The 16,152-nt window shown below is 40.7% G+C and overlaps 1 protein-coding gene across 2 annotated transcripts in view; it reads right to left on the bottom strand.

Annotated features, from left to right (window-relative positions):
- Positions 1-12,112: 12,112 nt before the first annotated feature.
- Positions 12,113-16,152, bottom strand: part of slc38a4 (solute carrier family 38 member 4) — a 42,682-nt gene continuing 38,642 nt past the window's right edge. For both annotated transcript variants that reach the window (XM_061029335.1, XM_061029336.1), the window contains exon 16: positions 12,113-16,097. In XM_061029335.1, the coding sequence (XP_060885318.1) occupies positions 15,993-16,097 (105 nt within the window). In that variant the 3' untranslated portion in view covers positions 12,113-15,992. The remainder of the gene's footprint in view (positions 16,098-16,152) is intronic.

Raw genomic sequence — 16,152 nt, 5'->3', positions numbered from 1 at the left:
AACTCAGAAACCTGTACTCTAAAACAATCGTCGCGAAATTTTGAAAGAATATGGCGCTCGACCAAAACGGTAGAATCTCGTTTATTCTGGCAGGATAGTCATAGAAAATATATGAAGGCTCTAGATACCTTTTCAGCACTGTAGCCAGGCTGACAGAGAGTCCTAGCTCCATTGAGCCTTGTATTCCTTTAGCCCTCTGCAGTAATGACTTCCTGAGCTTTTTCAACAACAAAATTCTAGACATCAGAGACAAAATTAGTAACCTCCTGCCCTTACCTGGTGCAGATACATCTGATACGGCAGAGACAGTTCCAGGACCAGATATTAGTCTAGACTGTTTTTCTCCAATCGACCTTTCAGAGCTAAATTCAATTATTTCTGCGTCGAAACCGTCAACCTGTCTTTTAGACCCAATCTCAACCAAGCTGTTTAAGGAAGTCTTTCCCTTAGTTAGCAACTCTATATTAGATATGATCAATATGTCTTTACTGGCAGGCTATGTACCACAGACATTTAAAGTAGAGGTAATCAAACCTCTACTCAAAAAAACAGATTCAGGAACTCTAGCTAACTATAGGCCTATATCCAACCTTCCTTTTATCTCAAAGATCCTGGAGAAAGTGGTAGCTAATCAGCTGTGTGACTTTCTCCATGACAACAGTTTATTTGAGGAGTTTCAGTCAGGATTTAGAGTCCACCATAGCACTGAGACTGCACTAGTTAAAGTTACAAACGATCTACTTCTAGCTTCAGACAGGGGACTTCTCTCTGTGCTTGTCTTGTTAGATCTTAGTGCTGCTTTTGACACCATTGACCATCAGATCCTACTATACAGACTAGAACATTTACTTGGAATTACAGGGACTGCTTTAAGTTGGTTTGAATCCTACTTATCAGACCAATCTCAGTTTGTACATGTTAATGATAAGTCCTCTATGCACACCAAAGTTAGCCATGGAGTGCCACAAGGTTCAGTGCTTGGACCAATTCTCTTTACATTATATATGCTTCCTCTGGGAAATATTATGAGGAAACACTCCATACAGTTTCATTGTTATGCAGATGATACTCAGCTTTATGTATCAATGAAGCCCGATGGCACCAGTCAGTTATGTAAGCTAGAAACGTACCTTAAGGACGTTAGGACCTGGATGACCAGCAATTTTTTGCTACTTAACTCAGACAAGACTGAAGTTATTGTGCTAGGCCCTAAAAACTTCAGAGAGACTTTTTCTAGTGATTTGACTGTCCTTAGTGACATCAGCCTGGCATCTAGCACCACTGTTAGGAATCTAGGAGTTCTTTTTGATAAAGATATGTCCTTTAGCTCTCATATCAGGCAAATTTCAAGAACAGCCTATTTTCACCTTCGTAATATATCCAAGATCAGGAATATCCTGTCGCAAAATGATGCAGAAAAACTAGTTCATGCATTTGTTACCTCCAGATTGGATTATTGTAATTCTCTTTTGTCAGGGTGCTCTGGTAAGTCTCTAAAGACTCTTCAACTAGTCCAGAACGCTGCAGCTCGTGTACTGACCAGAACTAGGAAAAGGGACCACATTACTCCTGTGTTGGCTTCTCTGCACTGGCTCCCTATACAGTGTAGAATAGAATTCAAGATCCTTCTTCTCACTTACAAAGCTCTAAATGGCCAGGCACCATCTTATCTTAAGGAGCTACTAGTGCCGTACTGCCCCTCGAGAACATTACGGTCCCAGAATGCAGGCCTGCTAGTGGTACCTACAGTCTCTAAGTGTACTATGGGGGGTAAAGCCTTCAGTTATCGGGCTCCTCTCCTCTGGAATCGTCTTCCAGCCGGGGTCCGGGAGGCAGACACAGTCTGTATTTTTAAGAATAGACTTAAAACTTTCCTTTTTGATAAATCTTATAGTTAGGGCTGGTGCTGGTGTAGACCAGCTCTTAGTTATGCTGCTATAGGCTTAGGCTACCGGGGGAACTGGCACCTTGAGCTCCTCTCTCTCTCTCTCACTGTGCATATACAGTACATCATATTACTGCACGTATCTATCTGTAAATCTCAGTCACTAACCACCTACTTTCCTGGGAGCTCTTGAGCTCTTTTAGGCTCCTCAATATCATTGGTTGACGGCCTGCCAGAACAACCCCCGCCCCCCCTCCCCACCGGATTGTTGATGGACGGCTCGCCTCCCCCCACCCCCTTGCTCCCTATCCCTCTTCCTGCATCATATCCCATCTCTCCCCCTATCCCTTTCCAAGCCCGGCGCAGTCTAGGCCTGTGAAGGCTGTTTCATCATGAGCCGGGGATCCGGCCGAAGATTTCTGCCTTTTAATAAGGCAGTTTTTTCTTACCATTGTAACTTTTGCTGCTTTGCTAAAGTGCTCATGATGGATAGGCCGGATCTTTGTAATATAGCAATAAGTAAGGTCTTTTACCTGCTTTTTGTAACATAACAATGAGTACGGTCTTTTTACCTGCTCTTTTGTAATGTTAACAGACAAAGAATAAGGTCTTTTACTTGCTTTTTGTAAAGTGTCTCGAGATAACACTTGTTATGAGTTGACGCTATACAAATAAAAATTGATTGATTGATTGATCCATTGTGTTGAAATACACACTCGAAGCTGCCTGACAAATAGAAACGGATCTGGAGCTAGAGTTACACCAAGGAGGTTAGTAGCCTTTAGAAATAGCATTACATGCATATGTACAATAGCTTAAGCACCGCTTACAGCTAACAGTAAGTGAACTTATTAGTAAAACTTGTGTTATAAGCGATGTTTGATTGATTGATTGATTTTATGTCGAACATGTAAAAAACAAAAAACAAAAAAACAAAGAAAGAAATGCTGTAATTAAAAAATATGTTAACAAATAAAATATAAACACAACATTACATGCCTGAATGTTCAGTTTGAACCTCCTGATAAGTGGCAAAATCCTGGAAATCATGAAGGAAAAAAAATGATATAAATACGACTTTTACTTCCTCTAGATAGTCAAGTTTGATCGTCTTCTCTGCGATCATAGAACATCAACTTTTTGAAAATGTGAATATAAAAGAAAGAAATGTGACATACAACTAATTATTTAAACAATATGACCTTATCAATCTACTGCCAGGACCTCATTGAAGTAGCTACTTCAAATACTTGCTGGACATTTTTGTATTTCCTAATTATTGCCAACTGGAAGCTGAAGTGAACAGTCTGTCCAAACATGGACCATTTCCAGCAAACGGTTACTTATCATTGTTTGGCATCCTACTTTCAAAACACGGTGAGTGATAAATGTTTTGATACTGTCTTATCTACAGGAAGTAATCTCAAGAAGATAAGTGTTGTAAAAGGCTTGATGTGGCTTTCATAAAGTTGTGATAAGAATAAACTGCTGTGAGATAAAATAGTAAACTACTTGTCAGGATGTTTGTTGTGACACTGCATCCTTGAATCAGAGATTATTTCACAGCAAATAGACTAAAGACCTATTAAGACCTTACCTTTATCCTTTTTTATTTAAAAAATACTTAAACCAAGAATGTTAAAATCTTAAAAACTATGATAAAGCATTTTTTAAAATAGAATCATTGTAATCATAAGCCTTTTTTGGTAATGCTTGAGAACACTAAAATCTGTCAAGAAATTTGCAAATTCACTCACTCCTGCAATGTAATCTAAATAAAGAAATAAGCAAAACATTGCAACTTTTACCACAATTTAAGTTGCCCTAAAATCAGTCATTTCGGGCCAGAAAACAATAAAATAAAAAGGCCTATCAAATTATCGGATGACTGACTAATATACTGATGATATATGATTTGCAGGTTAGTATTTGTATTTGTTTAGCACTAATTGAATATGACAACATATTTAAATTTTTGTTAAAACAGAGGTAAGTAACAAAGATTGAGGATTTTAAGTCCATCGAAGCAAGCTTTCAATCATTATAGGCAATTGAATTACTTCTCTAGTGTGGCTGTGACTCAGTTGGTACAGTCGGTCGTCTCTCAACCAGCAGGTTGGGGTTCGATCCCCAGCTCCTGCAGCCACGTCTGATGTGTCCTTGGGCATTTCACTTAACCCCTAATTGCTCGGCATCGTATGAATGTGTATGAATGGGATTAGTTACTTCTGATTGACACTTTACATAGCAACCTCAGTGTGTGAATGTGTAAGTGTGACATGCAGTGTAAAAGGGCTTTGAGTAGTCAGAGGACTAGAAAAGTGCTATACAAGTTCAAGTCTATTTACCTTTAAGCATTGAATTAGGTATGACAGGAAGGTATTATTTTAAATCATCTGCAAAGAAATAAAAATATATTCCAACATTGGACTGACATGTAGAGGCATGTAAATAATAGACAAGAAAAGTAGAGGGCCCAGAAATTAGCCTTGTAGTACACCCCAGTTATGTTTTGTTGATAGAAAAGCTAGGCTTTCAAGCTCCTTGGCCTGCTAGATATGAATGTTCGTATTCAGAACCTAACTAACAAGAAATTTGGTATAAAAGGGATTTTAAACATTTTATTTGATTTTATAATAAATGTGTCAATTTAAATCCTTTTTCCGTCATTCATTGGTAAGGGTAGACGTACCAGACTCTGTCTTCTTACAGGAACAGGAAACGCTTAGGATGGGATGGTCCCACCATACTGTATATAAGTTCAGTATGTTTCACACGGACATATGAAACTGTACGGTTAGAGCTCAGTGTTTGCAAACATAGCAAACATTTGACATTTTCTTGGAAAGAGTGTGATGTTTTCAGAGGGGAAAACAAAACAAGTGGAGCCGTGGGTTGAGAGGGAAGGAGTAGAAAATGTCAGTGTCAGGCATAAGTGCACAATTTGTCCTCCAAATTTTCTTAAAATCTTTTTGCTCTTCTTGTATCTGGATTACTGTCTTCCTCTTTTTATGGACAGAGATTTACTGAGATAGTGAAAGTGTTGCCTTTGAGGAATGTTGGACATTTGTGTTTTTGCTGTTTGGTCACACCTATGACCTAGTGCTCTGTTACACACATATTATTAACTGAGTTGTCCAAAATATTTCTGAGAGGTCAGAATCATGACCATCATCTTTCTGTGTGTATGTGTTGTGGGGTGGTGTCCTCCAGTGGCATGGCTGCCCTCTCGCACCAGAATGTGGTTTCTCTCGCTGTGTCGCCATCTTTGCCTCTGTTGGGGTTTGTCATGCAGCACCTTCTAGTAAGACACACCAAATCACACAGCAGGCTCTGATCTTTGACACCCAGAGAGAGTCTGTGAGGAGCTGCCATGTACCTGAGAGGTGGTGACCTCAAGCCTGCTTCATACTGAGGGTATTGTATAACGAGGCTGAAATTCATTCGAGTTGGTCAAAAAGTCCCCAAAGAAATTTGAGTTTGCTGGGGAAAAAGTTTGAATTCTACGCCACAGTATACTCCAAATTTCTTTATATTCTGAAAAGAAATACATTTATATATGAGAAAAAACGCTCAAAGATCAATCACTTGATAAAGATCTTCTAACTTACAAAAAAAAAGGACATAAAACTAGTAAATGAAAACAGAGGGCCTGATTTCCCAAGAGTGTATCGAGGCAGCTAATAGCTCAAACATTGCTCCGTCTGAATGTCTAATTCACTAAGCATGCGCTCATGATATTCAGACACAAACACACCAAAATTTTGTCCTGCTCTGTGAAGTTTACTCTTGTTTTGAGTCTGAACGTGATGGGTATCTATCTTCTCTTTATATTCTGTGCATAGCTGCGTTCCCATGCTGATGGATCTGCTTCATAAAGATGATGAGCTATGAGGGGAGGGGAAACCTTTTCCCATTTATTTTCATGCCAGACTCGAAACTCATGAAACTGTGATGCTGTCTTTTAGAGTCTTTTGCTCAGGTTTAGCTGTCGCAAAAGCCCTTGAAACCCTGTATTTGAAAGAATTTGAAAAAAGTACAAAGAAGGCACATGAAATGTTGAAAATCAGACATTTTTGGTGGAAAATATTATGCCCATTTTGAATTTGATGCTAGCAACACGTTCCAAAAAATGTGGGACAGGGTCATGTTTACCACTCTGTAGCATCCCTGCTTCTTTTAACAACACTCTGTACGTTTTTTGGGAACTGAAGCGACACGTTCCTGTAATTTAAAAAGTGAAATTTCCTATTCTTGCTTGATGTAGGTAAGGTTTTCTAACCTTATTTGATTTCCACGACAGTATTGTGTTTTCAATTTGGCGCCTCTTGAGGCTCCGGAGATCACGGCCACCCAATATTGTTTTTTGGCCTTGACCCCTGCATTCAGAGATTTCTTGAGATTCTCTGAATCTTTTAATGACACTATATAATGTGTACGCTGAAATCTCCAGATCCTTAGCTATCTTACATTAAGAAACATTTTTCTTGAATTGTTGCACTGTTTCACAGAGTGGTGAACCCCTCCCAATCTTTTTTTTTTTAAGATTAATTTTTGCGCTTTTTGTGTCTTTAATGGAGAGACAGGACAGTGGATAAAGCCTTTCACAACTTTCCAGTGTTTTTGTTGCAACTGTCCCATTTCTTTTTTGAAACATGTTGTACACATAAAATTCAAATTGGGCAGCTTATCCAAAAACAGTTAAATAGCTCAGTTTCAACATTTGGTGTGTTGCCTGTGCTTTTTTATTTTGAAGATTTATGTTGGGGCTTTTTTATGCCTCCATTTGTGGAGAGAGTTGGAGATGGGGGGAGAGAAAGTTGGGAATCACATGCGGTAGAGGGGTCACAGGTCGGATTTGAGCCTTGGTTGCTCGCTTTGAGGACCACAGCCTCTGTACATGAGTCACAAGTACTAACCACTAGACCGGCTGCACCACTCTGTGCTATTGTCAATTGAATAGTTTGACCTGCATTATGGTTGAATGAGGAATTTCACATTTTGGGAACCCTGACATTCGGTTTTTATTTGCATTTCACACACTGCATGTCCCAACTTTTTGGAAACAGGGTTGAACCTTTTCTGATAATCCAACATGTGTACCAGAAAGAGAAACACAAAGTTCTGCACAATTGACATTTTCTTCACACACATGCATAGGAGATATTTGTATAACATAGGGGTTCAAACAACATGAACAAGAAAAGGATACGTATAATAATAGACCCAGCTTGTTAAGAAAGAAACTGCTCAAAGGCCTACAATTTACTTTTTCAGAATACTGAATAATTTAAAAATGACTGCTTGACATTATGTGTGCACGTGTGTGTCCTTCCTCCTCCAGTTTCCTGATCTCTGCCTTCAGGTGCTTGATGTTTTCTCTGCTGGCCTTTAGTTTGTCTTTCAGCTCTGTGATCTCTTGACTGGTTCTAGTCTTTGCTGCTTCCATTGTCTCCTTGGTCCTCTGCTCCTGCTCACTGAACTGGGTGAACTGTGAGCTGTCTTGATGTGGTCAGTAGTTGCTGCATCATTGCTGTAGGATCCTGGAATATCATTTCATCATAGAATTCAGAAACAACAGCCTTCTTAGGCATGGCACTGCTCCTCAGTGAACTGTGTGAAATTCCTTGGATACCAGCTGCACAGTTTTAACTTTTAATGACGAGCAAGAATCTAAAACACATTAAATGTGACGTCAATCTTCTGATTGTTCTGTGACTTATTGTGAGTGTCACTTGAAGGTCTTCGTGTTTTTTCCTTTGTTTATTTCCTCCCCCCTTTGTACCTGACAAGGACTGCTATGTGACATTCAGCTGCTGAGTGCTGAGTGCTGTGTGTGTGTGTGTGTGTGTGTGTGCGTGTGTGTGTGTGTGTGTGTGTGTGTGTGTGTGTGTGTGTGTGTGTGTGTGTGTGTGTGTGTGTGTGTGTCTGTGTGTGTGTGCGTGTGTGTGTGTGTGTGTGTGTGTGTGTGTGTGTGTGTGTGTGTGTGTGTGTGTCTGTGTGTGTGTGTGTGTGTGTGTGTGTGTGTGTGTCTGTGTGCTGACGGCTGATAGGATCCTGGAAGTCACATGACCATAACATCACACACACCCTCTTCTTAATGGAACACTGAAACATGTGTTGACTGTTGCTTTACGTGTCTGTGAATACATCTGAGCGTGTGATGACGTGTGTGTGTGTGTGTGTGTGTGTGTGTGTGTGTGTGTGTGTGTGTGTGTGTGTGTGTGTGTGTGTGTGTGTGTGTGTGTGTGTGTGTGTGTGTGTGTGTGTGTGTGTGTGTTTGTGTGTGACGTCTGACACATGTGATCCCTTTTCCGTGTTAATGTCTGCAGGATGCTGCTCTCAGAGGATCAACCAGGATCCAACCAGCAGCAGCCTGAGCTTATGTAACGCTGAACCTGACACATCCCCGAGACACAGCACCGGTCACACCAAACACCCTCACACTAACACACAAACACACAAACACTCAATCACTCCTCTAAATCATAAAGGCGGTTCATTTCACGTCTTTAGCAGGGTCGTTTAGCGGTGGGTGACATTTATGTGTTATCCAGAGGGAGCAGACACTTTCTGACTGCACTCAGCTCTTATGGAAATTGAGTCTGTGTTACGTAAGAGCACATAAACCAGACACCTACACCTTTGGATGTATACATGGTGGATTCTGGTTTCAAGGACGCCCTGTAGCACCATATGCATCATGATTATTTGACGCGTACTCACCTTGTAACAGCACAAAGTATCTGTATCTATCTATCTGTATTTGTGTGCTGTGTCACCCGGATTCAGGTGGACAACACCTTCTGAAGGACACAAACAAAACACACCAATGTCATTACAGATCAGTGGAACAATAACATCAAACTCATAAACATCTCCTGTGAAGATATGACATTCCTTTACAAAAGGTCGAATCAATTATCTAAATTGTACCACTTATTCCATACAGCCATTGAAGGTGATTTATATACACATGACAAACTACAAAAATATGTCACATTTCCCTTTATAACGTCAGCTAATTCATTTATGTCGGGCTTTTTATTCCCTTTATTTAGAGATAGGACAGCGGATAGAGTCAGAAATCGGTGGGGACTGACATGCAGGAAAGGAGCCACAGGTCGGATTTGAACCCCATCATCACCTATGGGCCTCCATATACGTGTGTGGTGGTGACTGTGTCTGCAGAGACTCTGTCCTCTTCCTTGATTTTTTATGTTTTGGTTTGTTATGGTCGACTCTGGACGTTTCTGGGCGGGGAGCTGGTGTGTCCTCTCCAGCCAATGACAGGTCGCGGTTGAGTTTAGGAGTAGATACAATACACAACAAGGTTGGGCAGTTGAAGAGTCAAAGAGGGAAGAGGAGGAAATTAAAGAAGGGAAAAAAGAAAAGAGAGTAACAACAACAACAAGCAGGTTGGTTTGGATCATTTACCTGCAAGGTGACGAGTTTCACATCATTGTGATTATATTGCAGGATTATCTCTGTGGTTTTAACAGCTTTATTTTGGGCCACCAGAGACAATGACCTAGCTTTGCGAGGCCATTTTTCAGTGACACGACCCATTGTTCTTTTACGGGGATTAATTTAATAGCTGCACCAGTAATGTCAGTCAGTTATGAAGCTGGTTTGTTAAGTGTGACACACCCCAGTGAAACACCTGGTGTTCTGTTTCTTTTGGTCCATGCTGCTATTTGAAAGTCTCAGTTCAAACACCGACGACACTGTGGACTCCTGGGAAATATATCATCTGCTCCAACCTGTGACTAACGCCATGCATACTGGGGATCTGATTTGTATGCTCAATTATATAATAGACACTATAAATACGCCAGGATAGAGAGTGGCAGAAGGTTGAATCTAGATGTGTTAAATGTGTCCTGCTGACAGCACAGGGAGGTAAGGAGAGGAGAGGTTATACAGCAGGTTATCATGCAGAGGTCAGAGCTCCAACATGTTGTGTAACCAGATTTACAACAAAACCCCGTGCTGGAATGTAACCTGCATCCTGATCTGGTGATGCTGCGCTCTCTCTCTCTTTCTGTTTGTATGTGTCCTTCGGCCTCACATGCACACAACTACACACACACAAACACAAAAATCAATAAAACAGTCACACCTGCAGCCTCAGCCACACAAACATCGCTAGCTGACCTCTGTGGTGGGATTATTATTATTTTTTATCTATCTTCATGGAGAGCTTAAAGTCACAGACGGTCATATTAGTCATATTAGTTCACCGTATGTTTACTTTAGATTATTGTGCGTTAGAAGCATAGCATATACACAAATTATTTTTTTTTGTTTTTTTCCCCCAGCACAGATTTAGCTTTATTAAACTTGCGTTATCAAGTGCATCTCCATGGACTTGAGTATCCCGGTTTAGAGCCTTTTCCTGGTTTTCATCATATTTAGGATGTTGCGTTCACCTTCACAAAGAGAAACCTGGTAAATAATGTCCCAGTAAACATGATAAATACTGGTATCCTGGTTTCTGATTACTGCATCTTATCGCACATGCGCCTGTGATGTTGTATTGTTTTGTTTTTTTTACAACACAAAGTGGTTAATAGGAACATCAGATCTAAATTCTTAAACCAGTGGTTCCAGCTTTTTCTCCTTGAAGCTCCCGTCCACTTGTATTAAAGAAAAAGAGCTGGAAGTCGGGTGGAGAAAGAGAGAGAGAGTGAGAGAGTGTGGGGAATGAGCCACAGGTTGGACTTGAACCCAGGCCGTCCGAACCGAGGACCACAACCTCAAATGGGCTGCAAGAACCAACCACCATTCCACCAGCCCCTGGAATGTAATAGTTTTACATATTTTTTATCTGCAGACCTTTTAATACATTATTATTTTATTAATATATGCAAATGTAATTTCAACAACGTCAGAGCAGAGAGCTTTATAGCCCGCCCTGGGATGTTTGGCGCCACCCTAGGGAGGCCTGGACCCAAGGCTGGGAACCAATATCTTAAAAAGATGCTTTTCCTATTTTGAGATTTATGTCAAAGGATGTGAGGATCTGATATTTCTTTAGATGGATTTTTAGCAGCTGAATCTACCTCCCCAGTTTGTTTGTTGGTTTTTCCAGCTCTCTTGGTCCTCCGTGTTTTTGTCCAGTTTGATTTTGGAGCCAAGGTTACAAATCGGGAGAAGTTACCTAACTCCCCTGCCTCTGGTTTGATCGCCTGTGAACATTACAAGCTGGTGTTACATGTCAGTAGTAGATGCTAGCTGGACAGGAACAGGAGGATCTATTTTATTACTACAGGCCTAATAGCATCTGATTATTATGCCAGGAATACAGCTTTGGTTGTTTCATCCTGAGGTGCCAGCTGGGACAGAGACAGGTTATGTAAGCCTTGGTGTGACCAAAAGGGATTTTCATTTATTCATAATGGAATTTAATACTTATGCTCCATTACCAAAAGTGCTTTTGTACTTTGACAGGACTTGAAACTTTTTTTTTGTGTGAATTTTTTAACGCCTTAATTAGAAAGACAGGATCAGGGAGAGAGAGAGTGGGAATGACATGCAGGAAAGGAGCCACAGGTAGGATACAAATCCTGGCCGCCGGCTTCGAGGAACACAGTCTCTATACATGGGATGAGCAAACCAACCCCTAGACCAGCACCCCACACCATCTTTAAAGGTCACATACTTATGTGACCTTCAAACATGTTTGAATACGAGAGCTCCCCAAAACATGTCTGTGAAGTTTCTTGTTCTAAATCCACTCTGATCCTGTATTTGATCATGTCTATAAACCCCTCTATTTCAGCCCTGCTCAGAACAGGCTGTTTCTGTGTCTGTACCTTTAAATGCAAATGAGCTGTGTCTGACCACGCCCCCTCTCTGGAAGGGGATGGGTGGCTTGGGCTTCCTTACACCATGTTCTATTGTTTACAGTGAGAAGGCAGACTCAGAGGGCAGAACAAACACCTAGCTGTGGGAGTGTCACCCACCTGGGGGAGGGGTTACTGCCCTTTGTGATGTCATGAAGGGAAAATCTCCAAACGGCCTGTTTGAGCACACATTTTCTGGAAAGTGGAGCAGGCAAGAGACTCAAAGGAGTCACAATAGGAGGGTTTTTATACAGGCTAATGACACTTACTAGTGTGTTAGAAACAAGGTTAAGTGTATTTTGCACAATATGTGATCTTTAATCAGGTCTGGGCAACATTTCTAAACAAAAGCTGCTCTAAAAGAAGTACAAAAATGCAATCTTTTTTATTTCACATTTATTGTTCATCATAATGAAACATCATCACTGATACAAAAAAAAACAACATCATCCCCTTCGTGTGGGAAAATTACATTTCTGAGCGTTCAGCCTGATCCACAGGAAGCAGTGACACTGAACAACAGCAACATTGAGCGAGGGTTTCTCCACGGCTGACGCTCCATAGAAAAATAAGGCAGGTGTTTCTGCGCAGTTCCTTTTTTAAAAACACTGTTAGAAATCAGCTGAGGGACATTCTACTTTTACAATATCAACAAGATGACTTCTCATCTCAACCAGCACAATGTACAACAGTAATGTATGGATTGGCTCAAACATGCAAAAAAAAAGTAGAGATACTTGAAAGTGAACCAGAAGTGAGAAGGAAAATCCATCCAGACTGAATACCTGAGTAACCAAAAGGTAAAAGAAATGTGGGTTGGGGAGCGGTAGGAGGCTACAGCCAAACATTTGTGAAGATATTTTCAAGAGAGCAAGGTTGTAAAAAACGTTTCAAACCTTTGATACTTTCCTATACCACGCGTTTTAAAATGATACCATCTCTGTTATTTGAATGTTCAGTATCAGAGCTTTACAAAACTCTAAATTTTCAAGTGTATTTTTTTTTTTATCCTAAAGAGCCGCGAGAGAAGGAGAGAGAGAGCGGCGAGGGTTTGTTCAAATTCACAGGTCGATTCAGCTGGATGAGAAGTGACAACACTGTCTCCTTTTTCACAGTTTAGACAGTGTGTTTGAGTTTTACTTGCAATTTTTGGTAATAAAATAACAACAAGGTCCCCAACATTGGGCGGCTAGGGCTTCTATTTTCTTTGCCGTGGTATTGACAACAGGTTTTTTTTTTCACCTAGTGTCGTATCGAAGTTTAAAATGCTGGTATCGTGACAACCCTACATCAGAGTAAGCAAGATCTTAATTATTCAACATTCATAGCGAGTACTGTCGAGACCCTTCGTCCATGAAGCTTCATCACGCCGTGGAAAGCTTCAGTTCAAGTAATGTCGTGTAAGTATAACTTCACCAAAGCTGGGTTTCAAAGGTTCGCTTTCACAGCAGTGATTTACATTATGAGCCACAGAAAGGTGTGAACTACAACGGTATACGATTGTCCCAGTACAGCAGCAGAGCTGGTGAAGACAGGCGGTTAGTGAGCATTAGTGATACGCTACGCTACAAGTAGCAGAGGAGCCGCAAGCCCCTGAAAACTAATTCTTAAGAAGGTTTCCCCGGTAACCCTCCTGTAGTGTGGTTATGACATTATTTAGATGATCTTGTCTGGCTTTTTTAAAAAATTATGTAATCGAACTGTTTTCAGGTAACATTTAACGTTAATACAGTTTACTCCTAGGACTAAAAGCAGTCGAGTGTCGGTCACTAAGAACCAATGAGCTAAAGAAACTTTTTGCCTCGTTTCAGAAACTTTTCAGAAACCCTGCTATGAAGTATGCCGTTGGTTAATTCATCCTAATATGACAAGATAACGTGTAAAAGATGATATATAGAGATCAAATTTTCTACAAATATACAAGCATCAAATAAAGAAAATAAACTACTGTCATACAGCAAGAGGAAAAAACAACAACCTAATACACATTTTATATATTTATATATATACTAAAACAAACGCTGGATTGCAGAAGACTTATAAAGCAGAATCCCCCAAAACAACCCACTCACAATGAGTGTCAGTGTACCATAAAATAAAGACTATTTACAGAGCATATACAAATGTCCAAAAAGACCATGTTTGTAATCCAAAAACATGCACATATTACACTATTTCATTTGAAATATCTATTTGTATCCGCAAAGGATCAGTTAATGTTGTCCACTTTGGCTGGATGTGTCCGTGACACACAACGGCATCGGAGCAGAGATGAGGTTTTCATGTTGATTTTACCAAAGGCACCGATATAAGAGGCCAATTATTATTACATTTAAGATTCATTTCTGGGCTTTTATTTAGAGACATGATGGTGGATAAGTTTGATCCCGTGCCACCTGTTTTTGATGACTCTGTACATGGGGCGCCCGCACTAACCACTAAGCCACCGGCACCCCTAAGAGGCCAATTATAAAGGAAGAGTGTTATGCTTCAGCTACACAAACCAAATGTTACAAATAAGTAAAACTAATCAAAGTCATCTACAATCCATTTTCAGATTTTACTAAGAATTTAGATTATAAGAAACATGTTTGAGCTCGGTTCACAACTTGCACTTTGAAAATAGGTTATATCCTCGGTGAGTTACCATAGTTACTGCATCGATAAGTCCTCTGTTGGGACTTTACGCCTTAACAGGTGTTGTACTCTTTCGTCCGAATCACAAAGTTTTAGGAAAACTTTCATATTTGTTTTGGGGGGGGGCTCTTTTTACAGGTTGGTGAGATTTAAATGAGAAGATTGACACCACTCCCCATGTGTGTTGGCTAAAGGCAGAGCTAGCTAATGTCTAGAAACTAAGCTAGCTTTGGCATATTGCCTGAAAGAAGGGGGAAACAGCTAGCCTACTTTGGTACTAAGCCAAAGCCATCAATTAACCATCTAAGGAGTTGAAACATTTTATCTCAATAGTTAACTCAATTTCAACTGTCTTACGTTTTGGAGAGAGGGGGCGGGGGAATTAATCCTCGGGTGAAAATAGCATGGCACAACGTTGAACACGTTTTTCTGCAATGAGGCATTTTGAACTGATTCTCATTTGTTGTTTTGCTCAAGTGTTTGACTCAAACTCATATATTTGCCAATGACTTGGAAAAATAACCACCTTTTTATTTGTCCCTATCGCAGTCTAAACGTGTCTTGAGACTGTTGGGAGATTGTACTTCATACAACCTGACGGGTCTGGTTTGAGGGCGAGTAAGGATATTATGTACAACAACAACCTAATTCTTCAATATGTACATTAATACCGTTAATGTTTACATCCCTCTGTAACAGAAATACTGGAAGCATCTCCTTGCTTCTTGTACAGCGCTGGGAAAAAAATACAGACGGCGAGGAAGCTGTGGCTCTCTATCCACCAGATCAAGCTGAAATTGTATGTGCATGTAGACTTCGGCAAAGCTTCTGATTGTTAGTGTGCAGCAGAGCAGCAAAATAAACCAAACGTTCCTGTATTAAATGTCCACTTGTTTTTCAGTGTTGCTGGTTGACGGTTGTTTTGAGATGACTGCGTGACAATTTTTTTACGGATAGTTGCTTGGAAAACACAGGTGTAGGGATGTTTTACCGTCTACGTTTGTGTTTGTAACTGTGTGTTCACTCTACACACAAAGTGTAACGTGATAAAAGAAGTGCTGCTTGTTTCATGGAGGATGACACACTCCGACCTCAAAATGTCTTCTTCAAGTGCGCAGAGGACTGAGGAACCTCGCATCGTCTTTCCAGCCTTGCGGGGTGCAGCAGCTCACAGATCTGCTTCAGGTGACGGCTGCATAGTTTGTGTTTTGTTCTGTCTCTTCATTTACTGGGAAAGATCATGATGGTGGCGGTGATTTCAGGATGTCTCTCTGAGGCACTTAAAACCAGAGTTTGTTTCTACCCATCTCCGGGTTTTGAATCTCTCGTTTCTGTCGTGTCGCATCCAAAACTTTACAGCAAAAAAAAAAAAAGAAAAACAAAATACAACTGGGCAAAAAAAAAGTCTCCTGCTCTTTGGGGGGAAAAACTGAACCCAGTGCAGCAAAACATGGTTCCTGTATATGTTAAGCTATTACGCTCAACTTTGTGATTTGAGGAAGTGAACCGCTGATGGGCAGTGTTCCCTGGTGTTTGAGAAAAAACCAGAAGAGACGTAGCAGGTCGGTGGCTGAAGAGGGTTTTGCTGCACTCTGAAATTTTGACGAGGGAAGAAAGGGGGTTTAGTGTCCCCCGCTGGAGCCGGGGGGGTTGTGGATCCAGTCGAGGACGATGAGTGACAAGCTGCCAATCATGAAGACGATTCCCACGACTAGGAAAATGAACGCCTGTAGAGAGAGAGAGGCAGAGAGGGGATTAAATGTTGTCCCATGTGTTGCCACG

The sequence above is a fragment of the Labrus mixtus genome, chromosome 22 (assembly GCF_963584025.1).
Source record: "Labrus mixtus chromosome 22, fLabMix1.1, whole genome shotgun sequence".
Lineage (NCBI taxonomy): Eukaryota > Metazoa > Chordata > Actinopteri > Labriformes > Labridae > Labrus > Labrus mixtus.
This window is presented reverse-complemented; position numbering and strand designations above follow the sequence as displayed.